This window comes from Haliotis asinina, chromosome 10 (genome assembly GCF_037392515.1).
Source record: "Haliotis asinina isolate JCU_RB_2024 chromosome 10, JCU_Hal_asi_v2, whole genome shotgun sequence".
Taxonomy (NCBI): domain Eukaryota; kingdom Metazoa; phylum Mollusca; class Gastropoda; order Lepetellida; family Haliotidae; genus Haliotis; species Haliotis asinina.
Genome location: NC_090289.1, coordinates 29,103,677 through 29,130,390, shown reverse-complemented (window position 1 = coordinate 29,130,390; position 26,714 = coordinate 29,103,677). Strand labels below are relative to the sequence as shown.

General features: G+C 40.8%; 1 protein-coding gene across 1 annotated transcript; it reads right to left on the bottom strand.

The window, feature by feature from the left end:
- Window positions 1-1,470: 1,470 nt before the first annotated feature.
- Window positions 1,471-26,004, bottom strand: LOC137298600 (chitin synthase chs-2-like). The gene is made up of 14 exons (XM_067830897.1): window positions 25,984-26,004; window positions 17,160-17,287; window positions 16,453-16,834; window positions 14,646-15,694; window positions 14,170-14,248; window positions 13,336-13,448; window positions 12,396-12,472; window positions 11,785-11,884; window positions 8,977-9,133; window positions 6,741-6,957; window positions 5,435-5,635; window positions 4,446-4,843; window positions 2,972-3,475; window positions 1,471-2,520 (listed from the first exon to the last, which is right to left on the bottom strand). Exons 1-14 carry the CDS (start codon window positions 26,002-26,004, stop codon window positions 1,471-1,473), a joined length of 4,476 nt encoding a protein of 1,491 aa, XP_067686998.1.
- Between the last annotated feature and the right edge of the window lie 710 nt (window positions 26,005-26,714).

Here is a 26,714-nt window from a genome sequence, read left to right as displayed (position 1 = left end):
GGACGTTTTACCCTTACAGAAAATAGAGCGATAGTGATGTCATAAATTGTCACCTGGTGATACAAACTTTGATCTTTTGTACATGTTATTTGAGTTCGCTGGGGCATCCCATCTGTACTACCCAGTGCCTATCATCCCAGTGCCAAGATGCTATTACAGTTTCTTTTAATAAATTTGAAACACTGGACAACACAGAACAATCAAATGCCAAAACACGTCTTTCATGCCAGGTCGCTAATGGACAGAGTTTAGGACACTTAGATAATCTATACCCACAATTGAACTATAGCACCTCAGATCACTGCACAACTAATTCCATCGATGAATGTCGTCATGATCTTTGCTTATAACACAAATAAGGGTAATGGGAATAAACATATCTGTACCCACATTTAAAACTATTGCAACTCAGGACACAGCACAATATATTCTATCGATGGATATCGTCATGATCTTTCTTTATAAAACAAAGATCCATTATGTAACTGGAACAGACCATCACAGCATTAAATAAATCAAGCTTACGCCTGAAGTAACACTTGCATAAGATGGCAAACTGTGTAAACTCACACTCAATATCAACACAACACGCCAACACAACACGAGAGAAGTTACTGTAATTTATATCCGGTTGTGCTCATGCAGTCAAAGCTATGTTTATTAGAAACAATCACAGTATTAATCACTGCAATTAGAGTTTCAGTTGAAATGGCAATTTATCCTTGAATACCCGTTTACTGAATTTCATATACGCTACTTGTGTTTACCTTGTGACCCCGGTCTCGTGAAGATCCAGATAGAATTAGTCTACAGCAACCCGTGCTTACATGGAAAACAGAATGTGGTGTCAGGCATGCAGACTTTGGTAGACACATGGCATGGTATCATAATTTCGATGTTCCTGCTGTTGATCGCATGATTACATACTTGATTATTTTTACTGACCTCCGCCATATAGCTAGAAAATTGCGGAGGGCGCCATGAATGAATGAATAAATAAATAAATAAATAAATAAATAAATAAATAAATAAATAAATAAATAAATAAATAAATAATTTTTTTAAAAAAACGGACAACAACACTGGATTTCAGACATCATACGTTTCCGGATGGCTGTAACTTACTTGTTATACTGTCATAGTTATTGAAAACTCGATTAGTTCGGCGTTAAACAACAAACAAAACAATATTTAACAATCCCGTGGCAGCGTGAGTGAGCTTAGTTTTACACTGCTTTTAACAATATCCCAGCAAATGTCAAGGCAGGGGACACCAGAAATGGGCTTTACATATTGAACCCATATTGGGAATCGAACATGGATTTTGAGGGTGAAAAGCAAACGTTTTAACCACTAGGCCACCTCACTGTCCCGCTAGACACATATGATGACTGATCAATCTCGAGTTATGTAAAATATCAAAGTGTAAATTAGAATACAGTTTCTATAAAACCTCCAGCAGATATTCTACTAGTCATAGTCAGGTTTTATTTCTCCTTCCTCAATTTCCTGGCTGTACAGTGTAGGTATGTCAGAGACAGTTGTGTTTCTTGATGGTCTGCAGTATTCATCTGATCCCAACGTTCCCCCAGTAGCAAGAGCTGGTCGTCTGCGTTTCTTGTCATAAACGGTCAACCCAAATACTGAATTTAAGGTTTTGGACTTTTTACGAGTCTTCTTTTCATCTCGAATCCCACTCTTGAGTGTTTCAGCCAAAACCGTTTCGGCAAACGGTATCAATATCTTGCCATCCCCGATTCCCAACAATTGATCAACTGTCTTTTTCAGCAGGATTTCAATCGTCTTCCTCGACATCAAGGAAAGGTTTTCAAATGACCTCCTCACAGCTTCATCAAGGGAGAAATCACGATTCTGGTTAATGTACATCTCTTTAGCTATCTGGCACATCTTGTGCCATAGATCTCTGTTACCAAGATCAATTTTCACGCTTTTCAGTCGATACCTCCTTCTTCTGTCCTCTGTCTTTTCATCATCCGTCGATATTGTCGTTGTGTCTGAACTCTTGGTTTCATAGTCATGGATTAGCCTCATCAACTCTTCAGGCTGGACATCACTATCGGCTCGTTTTCGTTTGCAAATGTAACTGAAGTTAATTTCTTTACCGGCAATGATCTGCAGCAAGGTCGAAAACCGATGAAATAGCATAGCAATAAACTGAACCAGCAGCAACAATCCGAACACCACTATGAAAGCTATTGATAACGGTTGTACCTTTTCCGGCTTAAATGAAGGATCTGGACACGGGAGTTCAAAGGCCAGGTTTGGTGTATATTGTGCTATGCTCTCCAGTGCGAACAGAAGTATGATAAACACCGCATTGATGAGGATGAATCCAAGACAAGCTGTGTTCCGAAGTGACGTCAGATTCTTTGCAAGCGTTGGATCCTTCTCATCGATAGGTTTCAGGTATTCACTGATAAGATTTGACCAAAATGTTTTCTCTTCGTCGGACAAATTCTCAGAGTGGCCTCTATAAGGATCCAAAAGGTCGTTGGTCATCTCTCCTGCAGCAAGAAACACACATTGGTAATTGTCTTAATCCATACGTCATTACACGAATTCGGATTCTGAAATTGGCGTGATTAAATCGTGGCTGTGCAAAAGATGAGTTGTATCCTAAAAATATATATAAGTTGAATCGCATGATGTTATGTCATAAAGAGCTCCAGTGCTTCAGTTTAATAGTACAAACATGTGGTTAGGTGGTCTGTTGTGTAACGCCAAACACGGCAATATTCCAGCTATATGGTGGCGATCTGTGAGTCTGAACCAGACAATATAATGATCAACAGAATAAGTATAGATATATGTAATTGAAATACGACGATATACATTAGTCAGCAAGCCTGAAAACGCTATCTCGCTAGTCGCCTCTTAGGAAAAGCACGGGTTGCTAAAGATCAGTTCTAACTCGGATCTTCACAATTTAGTACGACAAAGAGTGATACACTGATATAGGTAACTCACCGCCCGGCAAATCATTAGTGTTCCTCTGTGTACTATTCTCATCCGCTGGTCTATCTTCAACCACCTGGTTTTCTTCAAGAAGAGGAGCCTCTAGACCATCACCACCACCAGTTACTCTTGACAGTAGTAGTGACAACAATTTCTTTGAAGTTGCCATTTTCTTCTTCGGTTCATCATTTTTCTGGACATTGGTGGACTCACCACTGTCTCTCGTTCCCCATGACACGTCATTCAAGTTGACCAGAGAGTAAATAACCATCAGAAGGGTTGTGCTTGGGATGAGAAGGAAGTACAGTACTCCGTGGAAAAGGCAAGTGAATTCCTGGAGATGGAGCAGTGCAGAGATAACAAAGATGCCAGCAACTCCTGTCAGGAAGATGGTGGAGATAGAGCAGAATCCGCTCTCTGCTGCCTGTTTGATAATTCCGACCAGCACCACCGTCATAAGCAGGCAGTAACATACTGTAAGAACTTGAGCGAACATCAGCTGGAACGATGAATCAGAATGTAAGAAGACTGGTAAGTTGGTCTTTGAATTCATGTGGGTTTGTTTTGTTTTTGTTTTTTTTCCCTCACTCTTTATAAAGAGACTACGATTGGAATATGTCGACCTGCTTATGTCACGGTTAGGGAACCACGCTCGTTTTCAGACTTAATTTATTTTCATTCGATATCCATATTATTGTAATCCAACGGGTACTTCACTGTAACATAACTTGTTTAACTCAGCAATACTCTAGCAATACTCGGTCTGTCAGTAATCGAGTCTGGACCAGACAGACCACTGCTCAACACCAACAGTCGGCCGTAGTCGGAATACGATTCCATGCGTCAACCAAGTCCGCGAGTCTGACCACAAATCCCGTTAGTCGCCTGTTATAAGCATTCTTTGCTGATGGCAAAGTCTTACCCGGATCTTCCCAGGTTGCTACATGCATCAGGTATTTTGTATTCAGCGTTGGAAATAACCGCCGTCGCGGAGTCACAGCGCCGGTTGTCATTGTATCGGGCCGGCAGTTTCAAATATGCGCAAGTCTTTATGGCCTTCAGTAAATTACATGTCGATTATTTTTCAACTGAGATGTTTTCCCATATTTTTCTTTAGTAACGTTCGGATCATCCACGATCCATCATGTTTTAAGGTTTTACTTCCTGGTGTTTCGGCGCTTTGGCGTAGGAATGTCAACAACAGCCAAACCAATAAAAACTCCCCTGTGAGCCACAGACTTCGCTTGATTTTGTAGAATCAGTTTGAAACTGTGTACAGTGTAGTCTACTTTGTTTTTACTGATTTGATGGGCCCGCAGATTTCATTCAGGGTCTGTAGATTTTAAAGCGTGCAGGTACCAGCAGGCCCTGATGGTAGGCTGATAAATAAAAGTATTGCAAACACTGGTTGTATTAAATGTCACTGAAACATAGGTCTTACAGTGACCAATAGAACGGGATGACCTCACCTGGATTTGTGTACTGGTCTTGAAACAGAGAATAACAAATAGCACCAGGGGTGCCAGGTTAATTAGGAAGGATGTCGTAAGGGTTATGCCCTGGAAGCTAGAACTGAGAGCCCCGACAATCAGCATAAAGACCGTCCCCGGGGTGACAACGGACGAGACAAATAGCCCTAGTTGATAGATGATGTACAGGAAAGAAATGTCAGAATTGTTTCTGGTAGTCGTTCTCCAGGACATGATCAGGTCAAGGATGTTGACCATCGTGGAGGGCGTCCATCGCCGTCTCTGCTTAAAAAATTCTATGAAATCCATCGGGGCAAAGGTGAAGGAGTCGGATGCGGCACTGTACTCCACTCGGTGCCCTTGTTGTAGAAGAAGCGTGCATAGCCATCTGTCTTCACCTTAAATATTGAGTAAGAAAATCAGCAGCTTGTGTTAAAGTGAGTGCATAGGCCCCCACTCCGGCTCAGAAAATCGTTGAAGTAAGCACTGTTTTACTACCCAGTAGCATCCCTATGTAATATATATGTGAAGGTTCATCCCAGAAAGACGGCGACTGGATCGAAAACCGAACAATGCGCACAAGCTTAAGTCAATATGTCGAATTTTACACATGGACTTATATCGCCAAGAAACGGCGTTCGAAAGACATGTTGGTGTATAGACCCTACGCTAGTACTGTATAAAAAGGATCCTTTTAAGCGATACAAGTGGAACTTGTAATGGTCTCACAAGCATCAAAACCTTATGTCAATATCTCTGATGTGTTTAGGGGACAAATACACTTCCCCTCCGTAGGAATGCATGAGTTGGGGTTTTTTTCAAATGGCAAGCGCTTGGCTTTACTCCTTTCGGCAATCTGATTATTATGTGTTTCTTTAAAGAATATTTTACTCGTTTTTTAAAATTTATTACTACCATGATAAAACATCAGGTCGTGACGTCTTGTCAATATGAAAGACGTTTGAGTTTGACGTCACTAACCAACCCACCCAAGTCATACTGTATCTTCTCTGCTGCCTCTGATACCGTCTTGGTATATGCCCTCATCACGTTAGTATCCATGAGTGCAGAACCCCGAAACAGGCTGAAACATCCGGGGCTGCACAAGACACACCCAAGCATGTTCTCTGACGCCTTCTGGAGCCAGTGACTCACTGCATACTCAAATCTCTGATACCACACCATTGGACCTGGAACCATACAGTGAACCTGTGCATTTTGTACCTAACACTGTATTTAAATGAACTGTCTGTTTTTGTTTTGTTTGTGATTTAACGCCGTACTCAGCAATATTCCAGCTATATGGCGGCGATCTGAAAATAATCGAGTCTGCACTAGACAATCCAGTGATCAACAGCATCAGCATCGAACTGCGCATTTGGATATGATGTGTCAGCGAGTCTGACTACCCGTTCTCGTAACTTACGACAAGCCTGGGTTGGTGAAGATCAGTTCTAACCCGGATCTTCACAGGTAAATATATTGTGCTGCATTTGCAGAAACTGTGTATGTGTGAAGCTCAATATACATTCTTTTCATATTGACATATATGTCATAAGATAGAGATGGTCGTTGCCATGGGTTTTGTTACACTATCCCGCGGTGTTTAATAGACCAGCGACTAGATTTTCGAAGCCCTCTTAGCGCTAAGACAGTCGTGCGAGCCGTACATCAACACTATCTTACGACTATCTTAGTGCTAAGAAAGCTTCGAAAATCTAGGTCCAGACAATTAAACGATCAACATCATGATCATCGATCTACCCGTGGTCTACCCGGGGTAGAATAGGCCTCCAGCAACCCATGCTTGCCATGAAAGGCGACTGTGCTTGTCGTAAGAGGCGACTAACGGTGGTCAGGCTCACTGATTTGGTTGACACATGTTTTTGGTTCCCGATTGCTCAGATCGATGCTCATGTTGATCAATGGATTGTCTGGTCCAGGCTCGATTATTTACAGACCGATGACTTATGGTTGGAATATTGCTGAGTGCGGCGTAAAACTACACTCATTCACTCAATCGATCAATCAATCAATCAATCAATCATCGATCTAGGCAATTGGGATACGATGACATGCGTGAAACAAATCAACGAGTTTGACCACCTGATCCTGTGGAAACTCAAGCTTAACGCCACTGACGGACAAGCATGGGTTGCTGAAGACAGGAGGCCTGTTTCAAAAAGCAATCTTAGCGTTATTACTAACATAACTAGGACGGTTATGGCGCTATAATCGCTTTGTGAGACTTTTCTGGCTCATTTTAGGAGCAAACTAAGCATAATGGGTGCCTACCAGACCCTTCTGGGTGAATCCGGCCACAAACAGCGCCTATGTACGGGTTGACCTTCATTCTGTCAAGGAGAATACGAACAGCGTCAGGCTGAAAGTCCACATCTCCATCAAGGGCCAACAGGAAGGTGTTCTGAGCCTTCTCCTCAACAGCCTCTTTGGTCTCATAGTTGGAATTGTCTGTGATGCCATACTTCAGGAAGTAGTACATGTACATCACCTGTCAATGTACAACATTAAGATCAAGCCGGGTACCCTCTGCGTTCTATTCCCATACGGTAATAATGTGTGAAGACCACTTGTGTTTCCTGGTTCATCATTCATTTGTAGGAGTGCATCAAGTGCACTATGTGATTTATTAGTTAACGCTGTTTAGATTGCTGCTCAAGTGATGAAGATGGGTGCGATGATGATATGGCTAAATGCCAAAACAACAGAGCCTGACAGGATATTTATGGTAAACTTTGATAGCTAGGCATCAGTCCAATCAAGTCAGGTAGTCGGTCAGCTTTGTTGATCTAAGATCGTTTTGGTATTTACGGAAAATGGCATTGTAGAATTACGTGTGCCATCGAAGATAAATACCATTTTTGGTAGTTTGTGTACGGTTTAAATACTGCGTGAGAAGTAAATATATGCATCATATACACCCATAATAAATATAATATGCCTTTGGCTTAAAAAATATATTTACTATACAAATTGCTTCAGAATAACTTGTTAATTATTATTCAATATATTTTTGTTGTCACATACACTATATGCTGACTGCCCGCCTGTATGAACACGGGCAGGGCCACCATTCTTCGTAGAGATCTTCCGGTTATGTATGACAAACTTGTATTTACGGCTGTCACGTTGTCCACAGGGACTTGTATCGCTTAGAAACGGCGTTCGAAATACATGTAGATGTATAGAACCTATACAGACTCGGGCCATCCGATTGGCCATTCCCACTGTATATTCTAACCAGTCGGATGACCCGAGTCTGTTTGTGCGGATCTGCTCTGGTTTCTTCGTTACATCCCTTCCCTTTTATATAGTACTAGGGTAGGGTCTATACACCTATATGTCTTTCAAACGCCGTTTCTAAGCGAATCAAGTCCCTATGGCGTTGTCTGCACTTGGAATCATATCAAGGCATCGGTACATTTTGTCCCACAGACATTAAAAAAAAATGCGGCTGACATGCAACGCAGACAACCAACACTGTCAACCAGGAAGTTCTGACCATTTCATGCCTTGATTTTTCGGAAATGGAGAAGGACAAGAGGGTAAGATTCTTTATGGATAACAACGTCTTTATTGTTATCATATGCAATAAAGAAGTTGTTATCCATAAAGAATCTTACCCTCTTATCACTTACCAGCTTCTAATAATGCCAATCAAACAAATCAATGGAGAAGGACGTCTTGTGGGTTGCCAAGGACGCCTACCTCGTCCGCCAATCGCTGTCTAGTTAAAAACCTCATTCATGCGTGTTTTCATGAGGGACGAACATGTGTTTCGTGGAAAACGGTTTGTCCTTGGCACAGTTCGTGGGGAATGGTGTGAGGGTTCTTAGGGTGTGTACGAAGTTAAACTGTTTAATGGAATAAGCATTTTAAATAATGTCTCCGACTATTAGTGCAATTTGAAATGTGACTTAATCTTTATAGGCAAATATTTATCATCCTAAACTGTGTTCCACGTGAGATATTGCTTTTGTGAGATCATACGATGACTCCGAGGGGACATCGTTAGTAGATTTTGTACAATGGCATGACAATGCTTGCTCATGTCACAATGCTATGACATCGCTGCACTGGAAGTCAAATATTAGTTTTGCATTCAGAGATGTACATTGTTTTCAATTAGGAGATAAACATCGCCGGAATGCACGTGTCAAACGCAGCGAATAGTCTTACAGTTTCCGGGAATCAAATACCATTTGATCATTTTTTTCAACCAATCAGATTACAGAACACAGTGACATTTGGGTCACAATGAAAACTAATGAAGAATGATTTTTTATGATAAATAGAATCTCACCCTCGTGTCTACTGGTATCAATAGCACCAACACTCATTGATAAAAGTAAACCATTGCAAGTAGACAGTAGACACTTGATTGAGATTCTCTACATACCCTCTCACTACTCTTTGTCAGTATAATTGCACACGCCCTGCTGTAGATTAGTGAATCTAATCACGTGCGTGTGTCTGTGAGAGCTTAGTCACAAATATTATTAACACTTACTTGACTCCATCTCTTTTTACGACGAATTTTAGAACTGTCTTTAAGATGTACCATGAGCTTGTTATCATTTGGCAAAGTATATTCTAGTCTTCCCCCATAAGGAGTTTTTACTTTCTTGGGACGATCCAGTTCTATTTCTGCTGCCGGGTACACCTCTCTGTAAACATTAACATAATTCAAACATATATGAATATATTAAAGTAAACTCATTTACATCTTGGACAATTTGGTTGATCTAACCACTAGACCATTCTCTTCCCACAGTGGTTACTTGTCACATCGTCCTACGTAACCTCTGTTCTAATACGACCTTTTCATGGCACGAGTATTCAAGACTCGTGATTGGAGGCAATCAGATTTAGTAGTGCAATCAGCGACCTTAATTGATTCAAAAGTAACCGTTCGCAAGATCTCGGTAATTTCCGGATGCATCTTTAAAACTGTAACTTCTTCCCGAGCGCGATATTCAAATGATTCTTCTAGACAGAACTCAGTCATGTTATTTTTGTTTCTCCACATTGCTTGCATTTATCAAGTTGAATCTAAGTCGACGTAACACATGTTCTGATTGGACAGAAAAAGGGAGATAAATCTGCTGCCATTTTTTGCCGCTAGGCGATTTTAAGAGAACCGCAAAATATGGCCGTATTAGAACAGAGGTTCGTAGGAAGATATGCCAAGTAACCTCTGTGGGAAGAGAATGCCACTAGACACAAGTAACCGAAAGTCAGTTTGAAATTATAGTCTTCCGGCCTCATTTACAGATTCCTACGCTAAATCAAGACCAGACGTTAACAAGCTGTTATCGACATCAGTGCATGCAGGCCGAATCTTCCAGGGACGATTGGATGATTTTGTGTTATTGGTTGTGTGTGTATCAGTGTTCATCCATCCAGTAATCGTAACTTACAAACACATTAATATTTGCTTCTGGTGTGGAAGTGGTGCTTGTGTGTTAAGTGTAGTCGGAACAACATGGGGTTTGGGGTCTGCTGCGGTAACGCTTCAGTTTCAGCGTAGCAAACACCGGGAACCAGACTACTCGGAAAAGAAACTTGTTTAACTTTTAATTCATTGCGACTTACCATGTATGGTCAGATTTGACACACGCGATCATGCCATAACTGTTGAAGGCTCACATATTAAAAGAACAACAGCAAGCAAACCACATCATGACTAGTATTAGATGAGCCATAACCTGACAAATGACCCCAGTTGGCATATATGGGAACGCCATCCAGAACATTCTATTTGAAACAAGAAAGAAACAGGTTGTCGTCTGAATGTTGGAAAGTTCAATTTCCTCGTGCTAATCGTGTCGTGATGGTGTTTTGCCGAACTATATCGCTCTACGAAACATGTTAAACTGTAACGGTATTGATTAATTACCAATCTACCTGTAGCATCCAAGTGTATTCGTCCAGATTACTTGCCCCGCCTGCTTGTCACAAACGCGTTCACTGCGCTGGCTCATCTAATACTTGTCACGCAGTGATGCATTGCGTGACAGTGTCACAGCTGGTTGGGTCTGTTATTGCGAAGGGGTGCATGCTTGTCAGTTGATTGTAAACATGTCGGAACAGCCGTCGCAAGGTCGCCATCTGACATTGTAGTGCCGTTATCGTCGGCATTGCCCTAACTTTCTATAAACAATTAGCCTCAGATAGTTCAGTGCTTCCGCTTCGAGCCTTTCGGCAGCCACAGCAGCGGCAACTGGTGTTTCCTGTAAAACTTGGTGGGCGAACTGGCTAAGGCGCCGGGCTAGTGATGCAGCGAGGTTGAGGTTTCGGGATCGAGCCCACCTGTGACCGGGTGTAAAAACCTTGGAGTCAACTTTGTGTGCAGACCCCTAGTGCACAGTACACAACCCTGTGCACTTACAAGAACCCACGAATCCGTTGGTAGATGACCAGATGGTGGCCACATGAACACGTGCATACGGATAGTTGCGGGCACAGTAACGTGCAGTAAACTTGGACAAAGTGCTGTGACTATGTGTCCCAGTCCGCCCAGCTGTGAATGGGTACCTCGTTAGGATGAGAGAGACACACTAAACTCGGTGCGCCTAGTGGCAGCAAGAGTTCTATACTCACCAGGGAGTTGAGATTGAAATACGATGTGCTGTTGAGATTGACATCCAGTAATCGAGCGAAAATACCAGCACCTAGACGCCTAGAGCATGCACTAGTGCGTGGATATGTGCGCTATATAAATATCCTATATCTATCTAAAACTTGAACTGATTGTAGAGGATGATAGTGGTTGTGAATGGAAATGTGAAACGTGAAACTAACGTGTGTACGTTGTAAAAGTAGATGATGTGACTTAAGTCAGTTAAAACATGAAATGATTGGGGTTTTGTTGTTGAAGTGTTGTTTCCCGGGACAGGTTCTCTAATGAATCCGTGTATCCACGTTTCGCACCACCGCAACGTCAGTAACATTCTCTGATCCCCTATTTAATTAAGTTAACTCAACCTGTCGTTTGTGCCATTTGACCTCCCGGGTCATTCATATGTAGAGTAACCCAGGACAAGCTGAACAAGCTGTATACAACATTTGTATAGCGCCGATATCCAGTTCAACTACTCAGAGGGGCAGTATTTGTTTTTCCCTCGAACACTGGCCGGATGTCCATCACAACGGCACATCTTACTTTCAATCTCAACTCCCCGTGGACCATACCTTCGGCAACTGCATATATTTAAAAGGTTATTTAAGAGGTAAAAGGTTATTGAGGAGAAAGTGAACACATATCGTTGAAGTATTGTGAGAGTGTAGGCATCGATACATTCATGCTAAATCTCACCTGCATGCCTGTTGTATTGCCTGGTGTAGTCGCTGGACATACTTGTTAACTGTTCTCTGTTTCTTGTTCCCACGAAAAGCATTGTCGAAGAATATGTTGGCTGCAAAAGTAAACTAAATGAAGAAGAATCTTTTCCATCAGAATAATCGGGCATTGAATGTCTTCTATATTTGCAGCATTTTAGCATTTGTCGAGGCTGATTCGTCAACGGAACCCATATTCTTCCAGTTGCTTCACTGTTGAAAAAACGATATCACCAAAACAGCAAATTTACACTTTCCTTCCACACGTAGAAGACACGCCGGCATCAAGAGAACACCGTTTTCAAAACCTTGTTAAACAACCTCACTCACTCACTCACTCACTCACTCACTCACTCACTCATTCACTCACTTCCATTATTACCTAAAATATTAGCCAAAAGGCTATTAACCCAAACTCAGTGACTCAAATTGAGGCTTAAATTTCAAGTTAGGATAAGATATAAACATGCTGAAAGGCAACTGGCAACTCACTCACCAGTATCAAGAAGACACAAAGTAATGTATCTGACAAACTGTTCTCAGCGATGATGAACAACCTCACAATATGCTACACAAATGTCGGCTTACCGTCAAAGTTATAGTTGTCTTTAGACTCAATTCCGAAAGCTTTACTTGCATGAAACTTGGACTGATGTATGTCTAGCCTGAAAAACACCAAAAACAAATCAAAATCCGAACGGTCACTCACTTAAATTTCAAGTACTGGATAAGTAATGATAAATTGTAAAATTTAGTTTCACGCTGCAGTCACACTTTGACGGAGTAGGGGGAGAGAAAGGATTGTTCTTCCAGTATTTGGCCATTGGATCAGTATTCACTAAAGCAGGGACATTTAATAATTGTATGGTCTCTGATTAAAGGTGCAATATCCACCTGACACGTGTCTAAAAATCAATATTGCATTTTCCTCATTAATACTGACTATCACACACCTCCCCTACCCCACCCCCCATACGCACACACACACACACGCACACACACACACACACCACCACCACCTTTAAAAATCAATATTGCATTTTCCTCACTAATACTATCAACTCCACCACCACCACCACCACCATCCCACCCGCCCCTCCCCCCAATAAAGCTACCCATATGTATTCTGTAAAAATGAATATTTATCAACTTTACAACACAATAAAAAGTTCGAATGAATTACTGCACCGTTGCATTAAAATCGTCTCTCGCGCCGATCGAACTTTTTTTAAAGCGAACCCCATAAAGTTATGTCCCTTGGAACGCTCTTTACGAACATCCTCACAACTTGTCACTAAGGTCAGTTCGTCAAACAGTGCCAGCAGCGCCTGCGACAGTTTTCGACGTACGGAGCAATCGTTTACAATCCATATATAGCAAGTGTTATCAGTTTGGAAGCTGTTTGCCTCGATTTCAGGCAAGTCGTAAGGGGTAGTAGTGAATGTACATGCCCTATTTCATATAAATAAGAGTAAAATGTTGTCGAAAAAGAGTGACATTGTGCCTTTTTTAAATTAACACACCCCACCTCAACATGGATTTGATCAGTTGTACCATTTCTCTCAGTTCCTCCTGCCACATGGTGGCACACAGGTGTATCACTGGGATGTAAGCTGACGTGGCTTGCTGCTGTGGCTGAGCCTGTCAGGAAGATACATGTAAAATGTCAATGCCAGAGAATAACCAGATTATTCTCTGAAACATATTCCATTTCGGGCTCAAGGGCAATATGACGGTGAAACATAAATGAATGGATCACTAACTTTCTGTGATAATGCCATGTGTTCTGTAAAGATTAAGCTTGGAACTAAGATGACAATGGTATACTTTCTGAAGGCAACCCCACGTTCAGTTCAAACGAAACAAGTATTATATTTCGAAGTACAGTGAAACATGTCTAAAGCGGTACCCCACAAGATCGAAACAGAGTGCCGGTTTAGACAGGGTGTCGGATTAGACAGTGGTGACCATTTTCCAACATGGCTGCCATATAATTTACATTCGTCAGTCTCTTTATCTCTACGATGCCTTTGATCTTTTATAATTGTGCAAGAAATCTAAATAATGTTGATGGCACATACTTTTCCTTTATTCAGCAATAAACATTGTTCGCAGACAGATGAAATTTTACTAAATCCTTTAAAAGGAATGATGTAGTGTTACACACCATAATGCCCATCATAATACAATAAGAATGCCAGTCAGTGATTCCGACTTGCGATCAACGGATCCTGGCACAACTAAGGGCTATAATTATGTATTTCTTTTCAGCTATCTCCCAAACGTTTTCGGCAATCTTGACCCTCGTTTACTACAGCTGGACAGATGTTTCCACCAGCAGCTGACGGAGCTCATTACCTACCCACTGTTCTTCCCTGCTGCGGTTGAGAATCAACGATACATCAAGCAACACCCCACAGTATAGGGGCTTCTGGAACAACCTGGACAAAACATCACGGGAATATTTTAAGAAATCAAAATGGTTACCAGTTTTTCATTACTTCAAATTCGAGGATTATGAGAATGTATAATAAGTGGACCCGTAAAAAAATGGTACCCATCAGAGAAAAACCGAATACGTCACCACCAACTCCCAACTCCCAGATTTTGATAATATGTATGACGTTGACCCCTAAGCACCAGAGATTAACCGAATACGTCAACACCCCACCCCGTCCTATACGTTATGCAAAGTAACTGCCGTAGGACGCAAAGCAAACATTTCCAAGTACATGCAAAATGCAAATGAACATACGTTGCTCTTCCAAGCGCTTTTCACCGTTAATTCAGATACTGTTTCTTCCAATGAATGGAGAGCTGTTCTCTAGTATGTCTTACCTCCATGTAGGGCTCATTCGGTTGCACTTTGGGATCCAGATATGGAATCCCACACCGAACATTAGGTATACAACAGAAACAGCCCCAACTGGAATCCAGTATACATTAGTATACGATGTCAATAAAGTAAGTACATCGCTGGCATGGAAATATGTTTGTATCACAGTTGCCCCAATGCCTTCGTTGACATAATCCGTTTTCAAAGAAGCATATCCAAGGATACAGAGGGTTGAAGGGAACGCCAGTGTCAATGGAAGAGCGAAACACAGTTGTTGAGCTTGTATTTTGCAGGCGTACTTCGATATCTTGTAGCACACGGCGCTCGATACCACACTCACACTTGCAACTATCCATGGCAGTGGGAGAGGCTTGTTCAGAAGAGTCACATCAGCATTGAAGCTACATCTGTTTCCTTGAGTCCGGACAAAGAAAAACGTTCCCCAACAGTTAATATTGCCAAGATTGAGGTAAACTGCCGCCAGCCCCAGTGTGAGACAGATTTTACAGATCGAAATGCACAAATTTGCTTTTGAGGCTCGTTTTCCTACCTCTGTCTTTACCCAGCTTAAAGAACAGGACCTTGAAACTCGAGTGCCAGAATAGCTGAATTTTGTATCAACATTTCTGTCTCCGTTCGCTCCGTGTTCAACATTCTTGGTTGTATTTTGCTTATGGTTTAGCCGAAGTTTTGGTACAAAGTTGTCCCAGTATGCGATCGAGATGAGGAAGAGTGAGATGGGTACGAGGCATGTCAGCAAAACATCCTTCCTCACCTCGTAAACCCGGTAGATGAGACATGCTATGACTGTCAGATGCAAAAGAAACGTGACCGTGTTCCAGATTCGTACACACCACATCTTGCTGGTGCAAGTGCCTTGACAACCACCATCATCACATGAACATCCAACAGATTGGAGAAAATTCAGTATCCCTGGAACTGTTCCCACACTCACTGTCAAGACCAACCCGGTGATTGGGTCAAAACTAGGTAGGACATGGAAGATGAAAAGATTCAGACCTCCAGTATGAAGTACTTCCGGGATGAGGGCCTGAAAGAAATAATATATATTATATTTATATTGGGTATGGTCAGTATTCACTGTTTACTGATTTATCTTCATTTTACTGAGATGTACAGAGGAGGAGGAGACTACATGTGAATATTCATGTTTGAACAACACATTTCATGTATTCAATATGAATGTTACCGCCTTGAAATACATGCACCTGTGGGTAATTGGAATTATTTGCAAGATTTTTCAAGAACAGTTTTATATAAGTTGTAATGATAACTATATTTATATTAACTTGTCAGTAATTCAGTTATACCATCGAGTGCCCTTTTTAAAGATTTGAAGATTTTTATATCGTGTTTCCTTGTTTGCTGTGTAACCTCCAACATTATTCCAGCTCTGTGATTTTTCCAGCAACTGTAATACTATGACATGTGTCAACCAAGTCAGAGAGCCTGAGCTTCCAATCCCGTTAGTAACTTCTTACAACAAGCTGAAGACCAATTGTAACCTTCACGGATATCTTAAATGTTGTATGAGCTATATTCATGTGTTGATCTATCTTGTTAATACATAGGGTAGCCAAGTTCCTAAAGTGTGATGAAGACCCACGATATTTTATAGCAAGGTGTAGCATTGGGGTAGCCTCATGGTTAAAGTGTCTGTTCGTCATACCGAAGGGTTGGCTTCTGCACACATGTAAAGCTCATTTCTGGTGTCCAGCGAGATTGGAAAGCAGGAATATTGATAAAAGCGGCGTAAAACCACGTTCACTCACTCACACACTCACTTACCAGAATAAGAGCCGGCAGATGCAATTCGCCAGAAATCATAGTAAGAACAGTCCATAGGGATGATAGCCCTGTAAATATGTAAGGTAGGGTCGTCACACACAGTAACGCCCAGATCCATTGCACATTGATGACCAACTCGGTGTTGGACACGGCGTGATCTGTGGCATTCCTGAACACGACATCGACATCTCTGGCCACGTGGATGTTGGACACCATCACCAACAGGGACAACTTGGAGACGGTAGCCGTGACGAGGACCAGACAGAAAAACAGAGTGCAGACAACGACACGGATGAATGTGTACAACAGGCCCCAGTCTTGGGAAGAACTGTCCTGATGTCTGTCGACTTTTATTTGAGTGGTGTCCCATCCGGCAGGTGCTCTGTAAAAAACAAATCAGTGTCGTAGTTCTTTGAGCTTGGGTGATGGATAGCATAGTCGGGGAAAGTTTTCTATCGTCACGCTGATGACCCGTGAGCCTATGGGAGTAAGTGTCTATTTTACGCCAGCAGTATCACGGAAGGGACACAAGAAATGGGCTTCACACATTGTACCCATGTGGTTAATGGAACCCTGGGTTTCGGCATGACGAGCGAACGCTTTAATCACTAGGCTACCCCCGCCGCTGTAAGAAGAGAGTCACATCACACTATGAGAAAAGAAGTTCTAGAAAGCACCATACGGGATAGAAAAGAAAGAAGACCTACTGGTGAGCTGTACAGACACTTGATGTGGATGGTATAGCGGCTGGGTTGTTTCTCGGCGGTGGTACGTCATCCGGATCGTCGCTTTCAAAGGCAGGATTCTGATGGGTCACGGTCACTGGTATAGCTTCCTGAAAGGAGAACTTTATTGTTCAATCGAACATGGGCAGGTTCATATCATAAGTATCGATCTACGTAATTGTGATACGATGATATCACACACATGAGCTGCCAATGACCGATTCTAACTCGGAACTTCATCATGATGATTATAGATGCAGTGCAAAGAATGGCCGGTAGCTACATAAGCAGCTATTTTTCTATTTGTTATATTTAGTTTATTTGCACATTTTTTGAGAGTATAGGTCACATGTTGCTTGTTGTAATCAATAAACCAGGTTTCAATTGCATGCTGTTACTATTTCCAAGAGAATATGCCAGGTTGAATTCAAGAGATGCCACCCTACTTCTTGCACCAGGTGCAACCTATGACAAGGAAAATAAAGTATGAAGTGATGACCAAACTTTTGTAACATTATCATGTGAACAGGTTGTAAAAGCTATACATTTTGAGACATAATAGTACTGGCAGCAGATTCTAAAAATGTTCTTTTGATCTGGTATTATTCCATATTTTCGGCTACGAAAGATTGTTTGTTTAGTAGGAAGCAAAATTATATTCAAAGGGTCATTTCGATTTTCCTTTAATCCAAATAGTGTAATTTGTGGGGTAAGTTTTTTTTCTTATTCCAGCATCAGACATGAGTCACTCACCAATTTTCCTCCAAAGTCTATGTATCAAATTACAGTCTCCAAAAAGGTGTAAAATAGTTTCATTGGAAGTTTTACAGTAGCTACACAGGGATGAGTTAATGGTTTTTATTTGTATTTTAAGTTCATAATAGTTTGTGCCTAAGATATTGTTAATAACTTTCATTTGGAACCATCTTAATTCTGTACTCTGTGTACATCTACATGTAAATGGAGTAATGTTGTAAGATCAGCGATCTGATTCATCAATGTTAGATTCAAGTATGGTTTTCCTGTTTCACATTTGAGAGTGAGGTCTTGGATTGTGACGGGAGAAGAGTGATATAGAACAGCTTGCTACCGTTATCAGAATGTAACAGTTTATGAAAGTATTAAATTGCTATAGGCAATGCTAATGTTAAGTGGTCTGAGTTAAGGGTAGCAAGATTATAATATTTTTGTAGGTGTTTCAAACAACTGATCATTCTTTGATAAGATAAGAAATTGGCATTGCAATGAAATTTAGTTACAAATTCATTAAATTCTAAATATTTTCCATCATTATCCCGTAGATATTTGACTGACCTTGCTTCTTTCTTGTACCAGTCTGAGTTAAAAGGTGTTTGATTACCAACTATTAGTTTGTTGTTGAACCACAAAGGAAATGTCAGATATTCCTCAACACATGGTGATTGTTCCAATAATGTTTCAGTGTAATCTACCAAAGCTATAATTACATCTCTCCAAAAAGGATTATTCATGTTATCTGCATGTTCTCCTATCTGACTTGGGCCTATTTCAAAGAAACGTACAAGTAGTGCACGGAGATATATGAAAACATGATTTTGTAGATTTGAATCTTAACAAGATTCTATTTATCCAAGATTTTTGGGGGGATTGGATTGTTTTTAAGATATGTGGTACTTTAATTCCTCCATCTTTATGAGTATAGTACATTTTCTCTCTCTATATTTTGTTAGTCTTTCCTCCCTAAATAAATCGAAAACAGGTCCTTTGAAGTTCAACTATACTTATTTTCCACAGGCGACATCATGTGAGTGATTGAGTTTAGTTTTACACATCACTCAGAGTTATCCGAGCTATATCACGGCGGTGTGTAAATAATTGAGTGTGAACCAGACAATCCAATGATCAACAGCATGAGCATCGATCTACGTAACAGCGGTACGGCGACGTGCCAACCAAGTCAGCGAGTATGATCACCCCACCCTGCTACTTGCCTCTTGCAAGCATGGGTGGCTGAAGATCAATTCTAACCCGGATCCTCACGGGTGTTTAAGAAAGACTACGGTCTACGGATTGACTGATCCACGAGCGGAACGACCTAACTGCATTGGCGGGTAACAAGCTTAGACCAAGCTAAAATGGCATACTGACAAGAACAGAAGTGTATCTGGTGATCTGATTTTTTTATAAGGAAAAGTACCTTTTTAATAAACTTTACATCATGTTCATATGTGAATTGTTTGGCGCAGTGCATCCTCGATATCTCCAGGGTATACGTTCCGATAAATCTCCACTACACGAGGGCTGGTCGACAGGTTCTAAGCCTACATAATTTCTAGACTGGTTAAGCCAACTAATGTTCGTTTTGGACAGTGTTCTTCATCAGTATTTCCAATTAATTTACTCATCAGACCACGAAACCAAGGATGATCATCGATCTAACCGATTGGGATATGATGTGTCAACCAGGTCAGCGAGCCAGACCACCCGATCCCGTTAGTTCCTTCTTACGACAAGCATGGGTAACTGAAGAATTTATCTAACCTGCATCTTCACTGGTCTTTGATTCATAAATCAAGTAGCGGCTGCAATAAAGCATTGACTATACCAGGAAGGTGTTGCCATTACAAGCATGGATTTCTTCGAAATGCTTGTGCGTAAGTAGATAGGCGTCTTGTTGGTTGTACGTGGTCTACCAATCACAGGCTAGTAAAATCAGCGTCTCGTGGAAAACATTTCCTTTGTCGCTAAGGCTGCATAAAAAGAATTACATTTTTCTCGAGTACATTTTTTTTGCAAAATTCATAAGGCGGTAGGACTTTGTTTTTTAATTTTGATAAAAAAAGTGACGAGGGAGGAACACATTTTGTTCTCTCAGAAACACAATATGGGAAGTTAAGCACGTGTTAATGAGTTGTCGATTCAGTCACACTCGTTCTTACTCTCAGTCTTGTAGTGGACAAATGGATGATTGGGTTGCAGCCAAGTCAAAATTATTGTTTTAAATGGCAATTTAAAAAATGTTAAGCGCACAAATAAAAGAGACTCGCCGATTCCCGTGAAACATTTCACTTTTTTTATTTAGCCTAACTGCGCCTTTTATCTGTCTATACAAATTTGTGTGAAACATAACACCCAGAGAAGGAATATTTAATGTGAAGTTTAGCTTCAGCTTTGTAATTGAAAATACACTTCCAAAAATGCTACCAGTGTTCCCCTCGTGAAATGTGTTGTGTGCAACTGCGAACATGAAATATTATTGTATAATTCTCCTCGTGTCATCATTGCATGCATTCCATTACAGATTCGACTAAACACGTCAAACACGAGTGTCAATCTAATCGGGTTTTATATACGCCTGAACAAAGATAAGCATTATTCCAGTTTGTTGATTTTCAGCTCACGTGAGCTCACAAACAGGACTTCGATCGGAAAAAAATATTTCTGCTAAATTCCTAACAAGGAATTGTGACGTCATTTCCGATATAGCATACCGCAGTGAGTGGGACAGGGTACATGTGGATGGAGACATCAACTGGACATCAATTGATGTACAAAAAAAAGTAAACACCTAGTGTTGGGGAATAGTGCTGTCCATTGGGCAAACTTGGCTGTCGAAATCAAGATCACTGCATTCTGAGAGTTACGGGACTTAGACTAATGCTTAGTCTGTGAATATATAAACGTGTGCGCAAGCACACACACACATAATGTTGATAATAACAAACTAAACCAAATAAATTGGAACAGAACCCCAGGGAGACCAGCTATTCAGATCCAGGGGAAATCCAGACTTACTTCATTTAAGCCTTCATTATTGTAGAGAAGACATGGCAATAGGCAAAATGATGCGGTTCGTGGACTGTGAGACAGACTTGAGACAACTCTGCACAGCGATTTTTTAATTCACCCAGGTTCACCCAAATTGCCATTATAAGGATCAAGATGGTTTTTACTTTTCTTTGTTGTTATTTTCTATTCATATATGTGATCAAAGATATTCTAGTGAATATTGCCTGTCAGTTTATTGTAAGAATTTCCCCGTAAAGATTTTCACTGCAACATGTCGGTGTTCATGATGCCAAACACTTAATTGTCTATTACATACAGACAATCGTTATGTATAGGTGAGAGCAACGTTAAACATACACTAACAAAATTGTAAGAGTTCGTCCCATCTGCCCTTACACGTAGCTGACATCAAAAGTCAAAGCACTGATAACACAATAGGCTCATCTCCAGCTGACTGGGTTCCGTCCTACTGCGCACCTTAGTACAATAACCAGTCCAGAACTTTGAGAGCACCCTATTCAACTGGATATATAAATAATAATCAGTATTATCTGATACATCCAATGACTTGCATGTTGCAACGATACGCTCCTTCTAAAATTTGCAAACACGCTGTGAAGCGTGCTCTGCCGTACAGCGTGCTCGGATAAACGGACATCTGGAAATCGTATAAACGTCAATACGTGGCTCGGCCGCTAGAAAAGTTTGGTGGTCTGGTACGGATATTATGTCAATCGCAACTGTACGTACAATAATACGTATAATAAGCTCAAAGAGCACATAACAGCATTCTCTTCCCACAGTGGTTACTTGTCACATATTCCTACTCTTCCCACAGAGGTTACATGTCATATCTTCCTACGAACCTCTGTTCTAATACGACCATATTTCGCGGTTCTCACAAAATCCCCTAACGGCAAAAAATGGCAGCAGATTTATCTCTATTTTTTCTGTCCAATCAGAACACGTGTTACAACGACTTAGATTCAACTTCCAATCAATGTGGAGAAACAAAAATGACATGACTGAGTTCTGTCTAGAAGAATCATTTGAGTATCGCGCTCGGGAAGAGATTCTAGTTTTATCGATGCTTCCGGAAATTACCGAGATCATTCGAACGATCACCTTTGAAACAATGTCGCTGATTGCACTACTAAATCTGATTGCCTCCGATCAGGAGTCTTGAATACTCGCAACATGAAAGGGTCGTAGATGTGACAAGTAACCACTGTGGGAAGAGAATGTGCAAGTAACCTCTGTGGGAAGAGAATGACATAACAGGTGTAACTAGTGAATCAGACGAATTGTGAGACATAGTACGACCTCTTCAAACAGGGGCATTATGTAACTTCTAAGTTGACGTTATGCTGCCTAAACCTCGGCAGAAAATACAGAAATAAGTACGACGTTATTAAACTTTAAAATTAATTTATAAATACCATTTTCTTATGAAAAAAGAGAACTGGAATTTAACAGCTATTTGAAGTGTCTAATAGTATTTTCACTTTTACACGATAAAAATCGGATTAGCTGAAAAGTAGGTCTTAGTCTGAATTGGTTAATGAGAATCATGTTTCGGATAGATTTTTACATGACGTAATTAAATATCGAGGTAAAAACAACCCACAGACTTAGGATCAAATTGAATCAGTCATTTCACCATCCACGTGTTAGAAAATCCGAAAAAGCATACATTGCTGCCATACTGCAATCAGACACGAAAAGCAGGGTATATTTTCAAATGACGTCGTCTGATGGACATCCGTCTTTCCTAACAATTATGTCCCACTGTTTAGTCCCACTGATTGTCCAGTGCCCGTGTCCGTCACGGTCGAGGGAGGAGAGACTGACCGGCTTGCAGCCAGTATTCGTAATTAGATTGTCAGAGTGAAACAATAATCACTCTGGATCAGTACCCCTTTAAGATTGCTTGAAGACAGTAAATGGGTTTGGCAAACGAAACAGCAACGCCAATTATTTGCAACCTTAGATAAACACTGACATACCCTCGCCTTGTGTGCGAGTCCAGAGAATGGTATTGAACAAGACCTTTGATGTATACTGTTTCTGCCCAAAGTACACTCACACTCTGTGTAAGGGCCTATCGTGTGAATACGGCTGATAGTGATACTGCCCTTAAAGAACGCGGAAGGTCGACACGGTTGAATATGATTAGGTAATAACGATTCTCCGAAATATGCCGCACGACTTACTGAATACAGTTCATATGTAGTAACCGTTGCGTACACAAAGACATGTATAGCACCGAGAGGGTCCATAACGTCAATTACTCTTTGGGGGTCGGAGCAAATCACTGAACAAAAAACACCCTCATTCACGCATATATCTGAAGTAGACTAAGGCTTAGTTTCTGAAAATATCTACTTTTAAATGTACCAGATAAACCCATTTAAACTAAAAAGGAACCCTAGGGAGATTCACAACGTGGAGAAATCGAGACTTGCTTAATTTAAGGATTTAGCATTACGGGGAGGGCTAAGAAAATAATGTGGTTCAGGGACCGTGAGGCAGACTAATACCCGGGGTGAGTGAGTCAGTGAGTGAGTTTACTGTCGTTTTATGCCACTTTTAGCAATATTCCAGCGACATCACAGCGGGGGACACCAGAAATTGAGGTAGTCAGTTTATAAAATTGGCGTGCTGATTTTTATCTATTTGTATAATATTCATCGCTGTTTTAATGATTAGACTGAAAATCGTTAACATTTTGTATTTGTTTAATTTGGTATAGGAGTGAATCTCGTATGCATATACGTATGCGTTTGCTTTGATGCATTTCAGAAACGTTGCAAAATCCACCTGCACTCTAACACAAAAGTCTTTTAGTCTCAATCGACTACTACTTTCGCGAAAAAAAATCCACAGCAAACTTACAGGATAATTTACGAAACTGTACTCCTTTCACGTGAATTCTTAAACTGAGGTTCGAAAAAAGTACACAGCCCATTCTTTTGGATAATTTTGAAAATAAAAATCAGAAAAATCAATGGATATATTTTGATAACTGTTCTGATTTTGACAAGTTTGCCAGTCTTTACGCGGAATATCATGAAAATCAGGATTTGTTCATCTGATATCCACCAACAGTCAACAACAGTCCTCTGTGACTGAAAGCATGCATCAAAATGCCAACATACCACAAACGGAGAGAGAACGTATTATATAGGAATGACGAAGACAAGGGCTTCAAACAGCCATATTGTCACAGCGTTCCAAACTTTACCGATGACGAATAAAAGAAACTACCCACCCATGCAGTTCTGTTGGATTATTTTTAAAATACATGGAAAAAACTCAACGTAAATTTTGTCAAGGCCTGACATCTGATCGTCCCATAACTGGAAGACCTAAAAGGACCTCATCTCAAGGTGATCATATCACCTGCACATTCTTCCTCTGGATGCTCCGGATGCTCACAATGACTTCATCAGCATCAACAGGAAACCGTGGATGACACGACTTCGTGCTGTGGACATCCGGCCCTGTCGACCATTTCCGGGAGTATCATTAACCGGACAACATCGACTAATGTACGTTGAGCGATGAAATGCAAAGAAAACTCGATAAATATGTCCACTGAAAATCCTCAACTATCAAATTACACAAGTTTACTTTCTTAGTCAGTGTCGTAGAAACAAGAATTTTTTTTTAAAAAAAATACCAGACTCTGTGGCATATCTGGTGAAGAAATACACTATAGTTCTCAGCACTAGCTTCGGGACGGAATCTTGCACGGACGATTTACGAAGTCCATGGGAATACACACCGCAAAAGTCGTGTCTTGTGATTCCTATGAATGAAAATATCTTTTGAAATTTAACTGAATGCCAATACATATGACCTAGAAGGAACATAGCTTTCTGGCCTTAAATTGCAGCCGCTGGAAAGCGCTAATTGATTCGTCACTGATATCCCATCACGGCCACCATGCCAACATGCTTGCGAAATAAACTTTGTGTGATTGTCTGTTAGTCGGTTTTCCCGTTATTTGAGACTTGTTATCAGTTCCATAGGTAATAGTATAGACTCTTTGTTCAAACAGGAATGTCCCCACAGGTAGCTAGCCAGTAGTAGTTCTCTGTGTATTCAGCTATCTACAAATATCAGTCACACATGTTGATAGACAGGTACACGTACGGACGCACGCACACACGTACACGCATTCGCACGTGCATACATAAGGCCTAACAAATGGTCACCGCGACAAAGCGTTATCGATGTTCTTGTCGCGTGTTATCGCTTTATCGGAGCTGCACAACGATGTCCCTTCTTGCGAGAATTTTCCGATGATTAAGAAAACTGCAGCTACAACTACTAGTATTTAAACAACATACATTAGACACATACTAGTCATCTTTAACTTGGCTATCTATGGGATAGATTAAAGCTAGGTTGTACTTACGGTGCTTAATCGATGTCATTCGATAACTAATCAACGGAAAGATGAAAGAAAATTATGTACTTAACTGAAGATGGTTTCTGGAGATGATGTTTGCAAAGTATCAAAACAAAATATCTTCTAAACTCAATTTATTATAAGAATATTCTTACAACAGTTAATTAACATTGCAAGTCTATGGAAATTTCACAACTGATTACTCACTTGTGGCCAACTACTGTAGCTAGAATATTGTTGAGACGGCTAACGGGATCGGGTGGTCAGGCTTACAAAAATGGCTGACGCACGTCATTGTATCCCAGCTGCACAGATCGATGCTCATATCAATCACTGGATTGTTCGGTCCAGACTACATTATTTACAGACCAACTTCCTTTAACTAGGAAAACCGAGCACAAAGAGCATGAAGGAAACTAGTTATTAGTCAAATGTTATCATAATGGATGGTCGGCAACCTCAACACGTATATATATAAATAATGCCATGAATACCACGAAATGGTGAATTGCGTCACAAATCTGCACACTACACCATGGCTTCTTTTGAAAACAAAAACTGATGATTTATTGTTAATCTTTCTCAAAACACAAACACAAATGATAAGAAATGATCACTTACGTCTGATCCGTCAGCTGCCATGTCGTATGATAACGAAAATGTTTATAGCATGTCTTCAGTGAAGTATACACGCCGCTTCTCTGGTCTGTGTAGCAACGCCTAGCTATACATGCACGCGTATACGGTTACCGGCACAGTAAGTATTGACGACTATACCCACAGGTTCCAGCCCAGTGACTAAACCTCACGAAATGACCCAAGAACATGCTAAACTGTCAGTGAGTATTACTAGGCGTTAACAATAAACGATAACCTATGAACACCTTATATCCTGACAAAAAAAAGAAACGCGACTGTTTATCTCTTATCTTTTGTGAAGTTTTTAAAAAGAAGACATAAACATGAACGCTTACTTTTATGAGATTTCACTGTTTCGAAACTTGCTTTTCTTCTGCTGTTCAGTAGCGACACGTCTATTTCCTTAATCGTGCATGCAAAATGTTAACATTGTACGATTCCGACTCTAGTGAGTGAGTGAGTTTGGTTTTACGCCGCTTTTAGCAGTATTCCACCGATATCACGACGGGGGACACCAGAACATGGGCCTCACACGTTGTACCCATGTTGGGGAATCGAACCCAAGTCTTCGGCGTGACGAGCGAACGCTTTAACCACAAGGCTACCCCACCGCCCCTTCCGGCTATAGTATAATGATGTATTTATGAATGACTGTACAGAGCACTGATGGGAGGTACTGGCGAAAACGTGAGTGTATCCATCCGATGTCAAAA

Coding starts and splice junctions, on each gene's coding strand:
- LOC137298600 (XM_067830897.1), bottom strand. CDS start 26,004: ATGGCAGCTGACGGATCAGAC. Junction 12,473..13,335: donor CTGATCAAATCCATGTTGAG/GTGGGGTGTGTT, acceptor GGTGTTTTTCAG/GCTAGACATACATCAGTCCA. Junction 6,958..8,976: donor GTAAAAAGAGATGGAGTCAA/GTAAGTGTTAAT, acceptor GTACATTGACAG/GTGATGTACATGTACTACTT.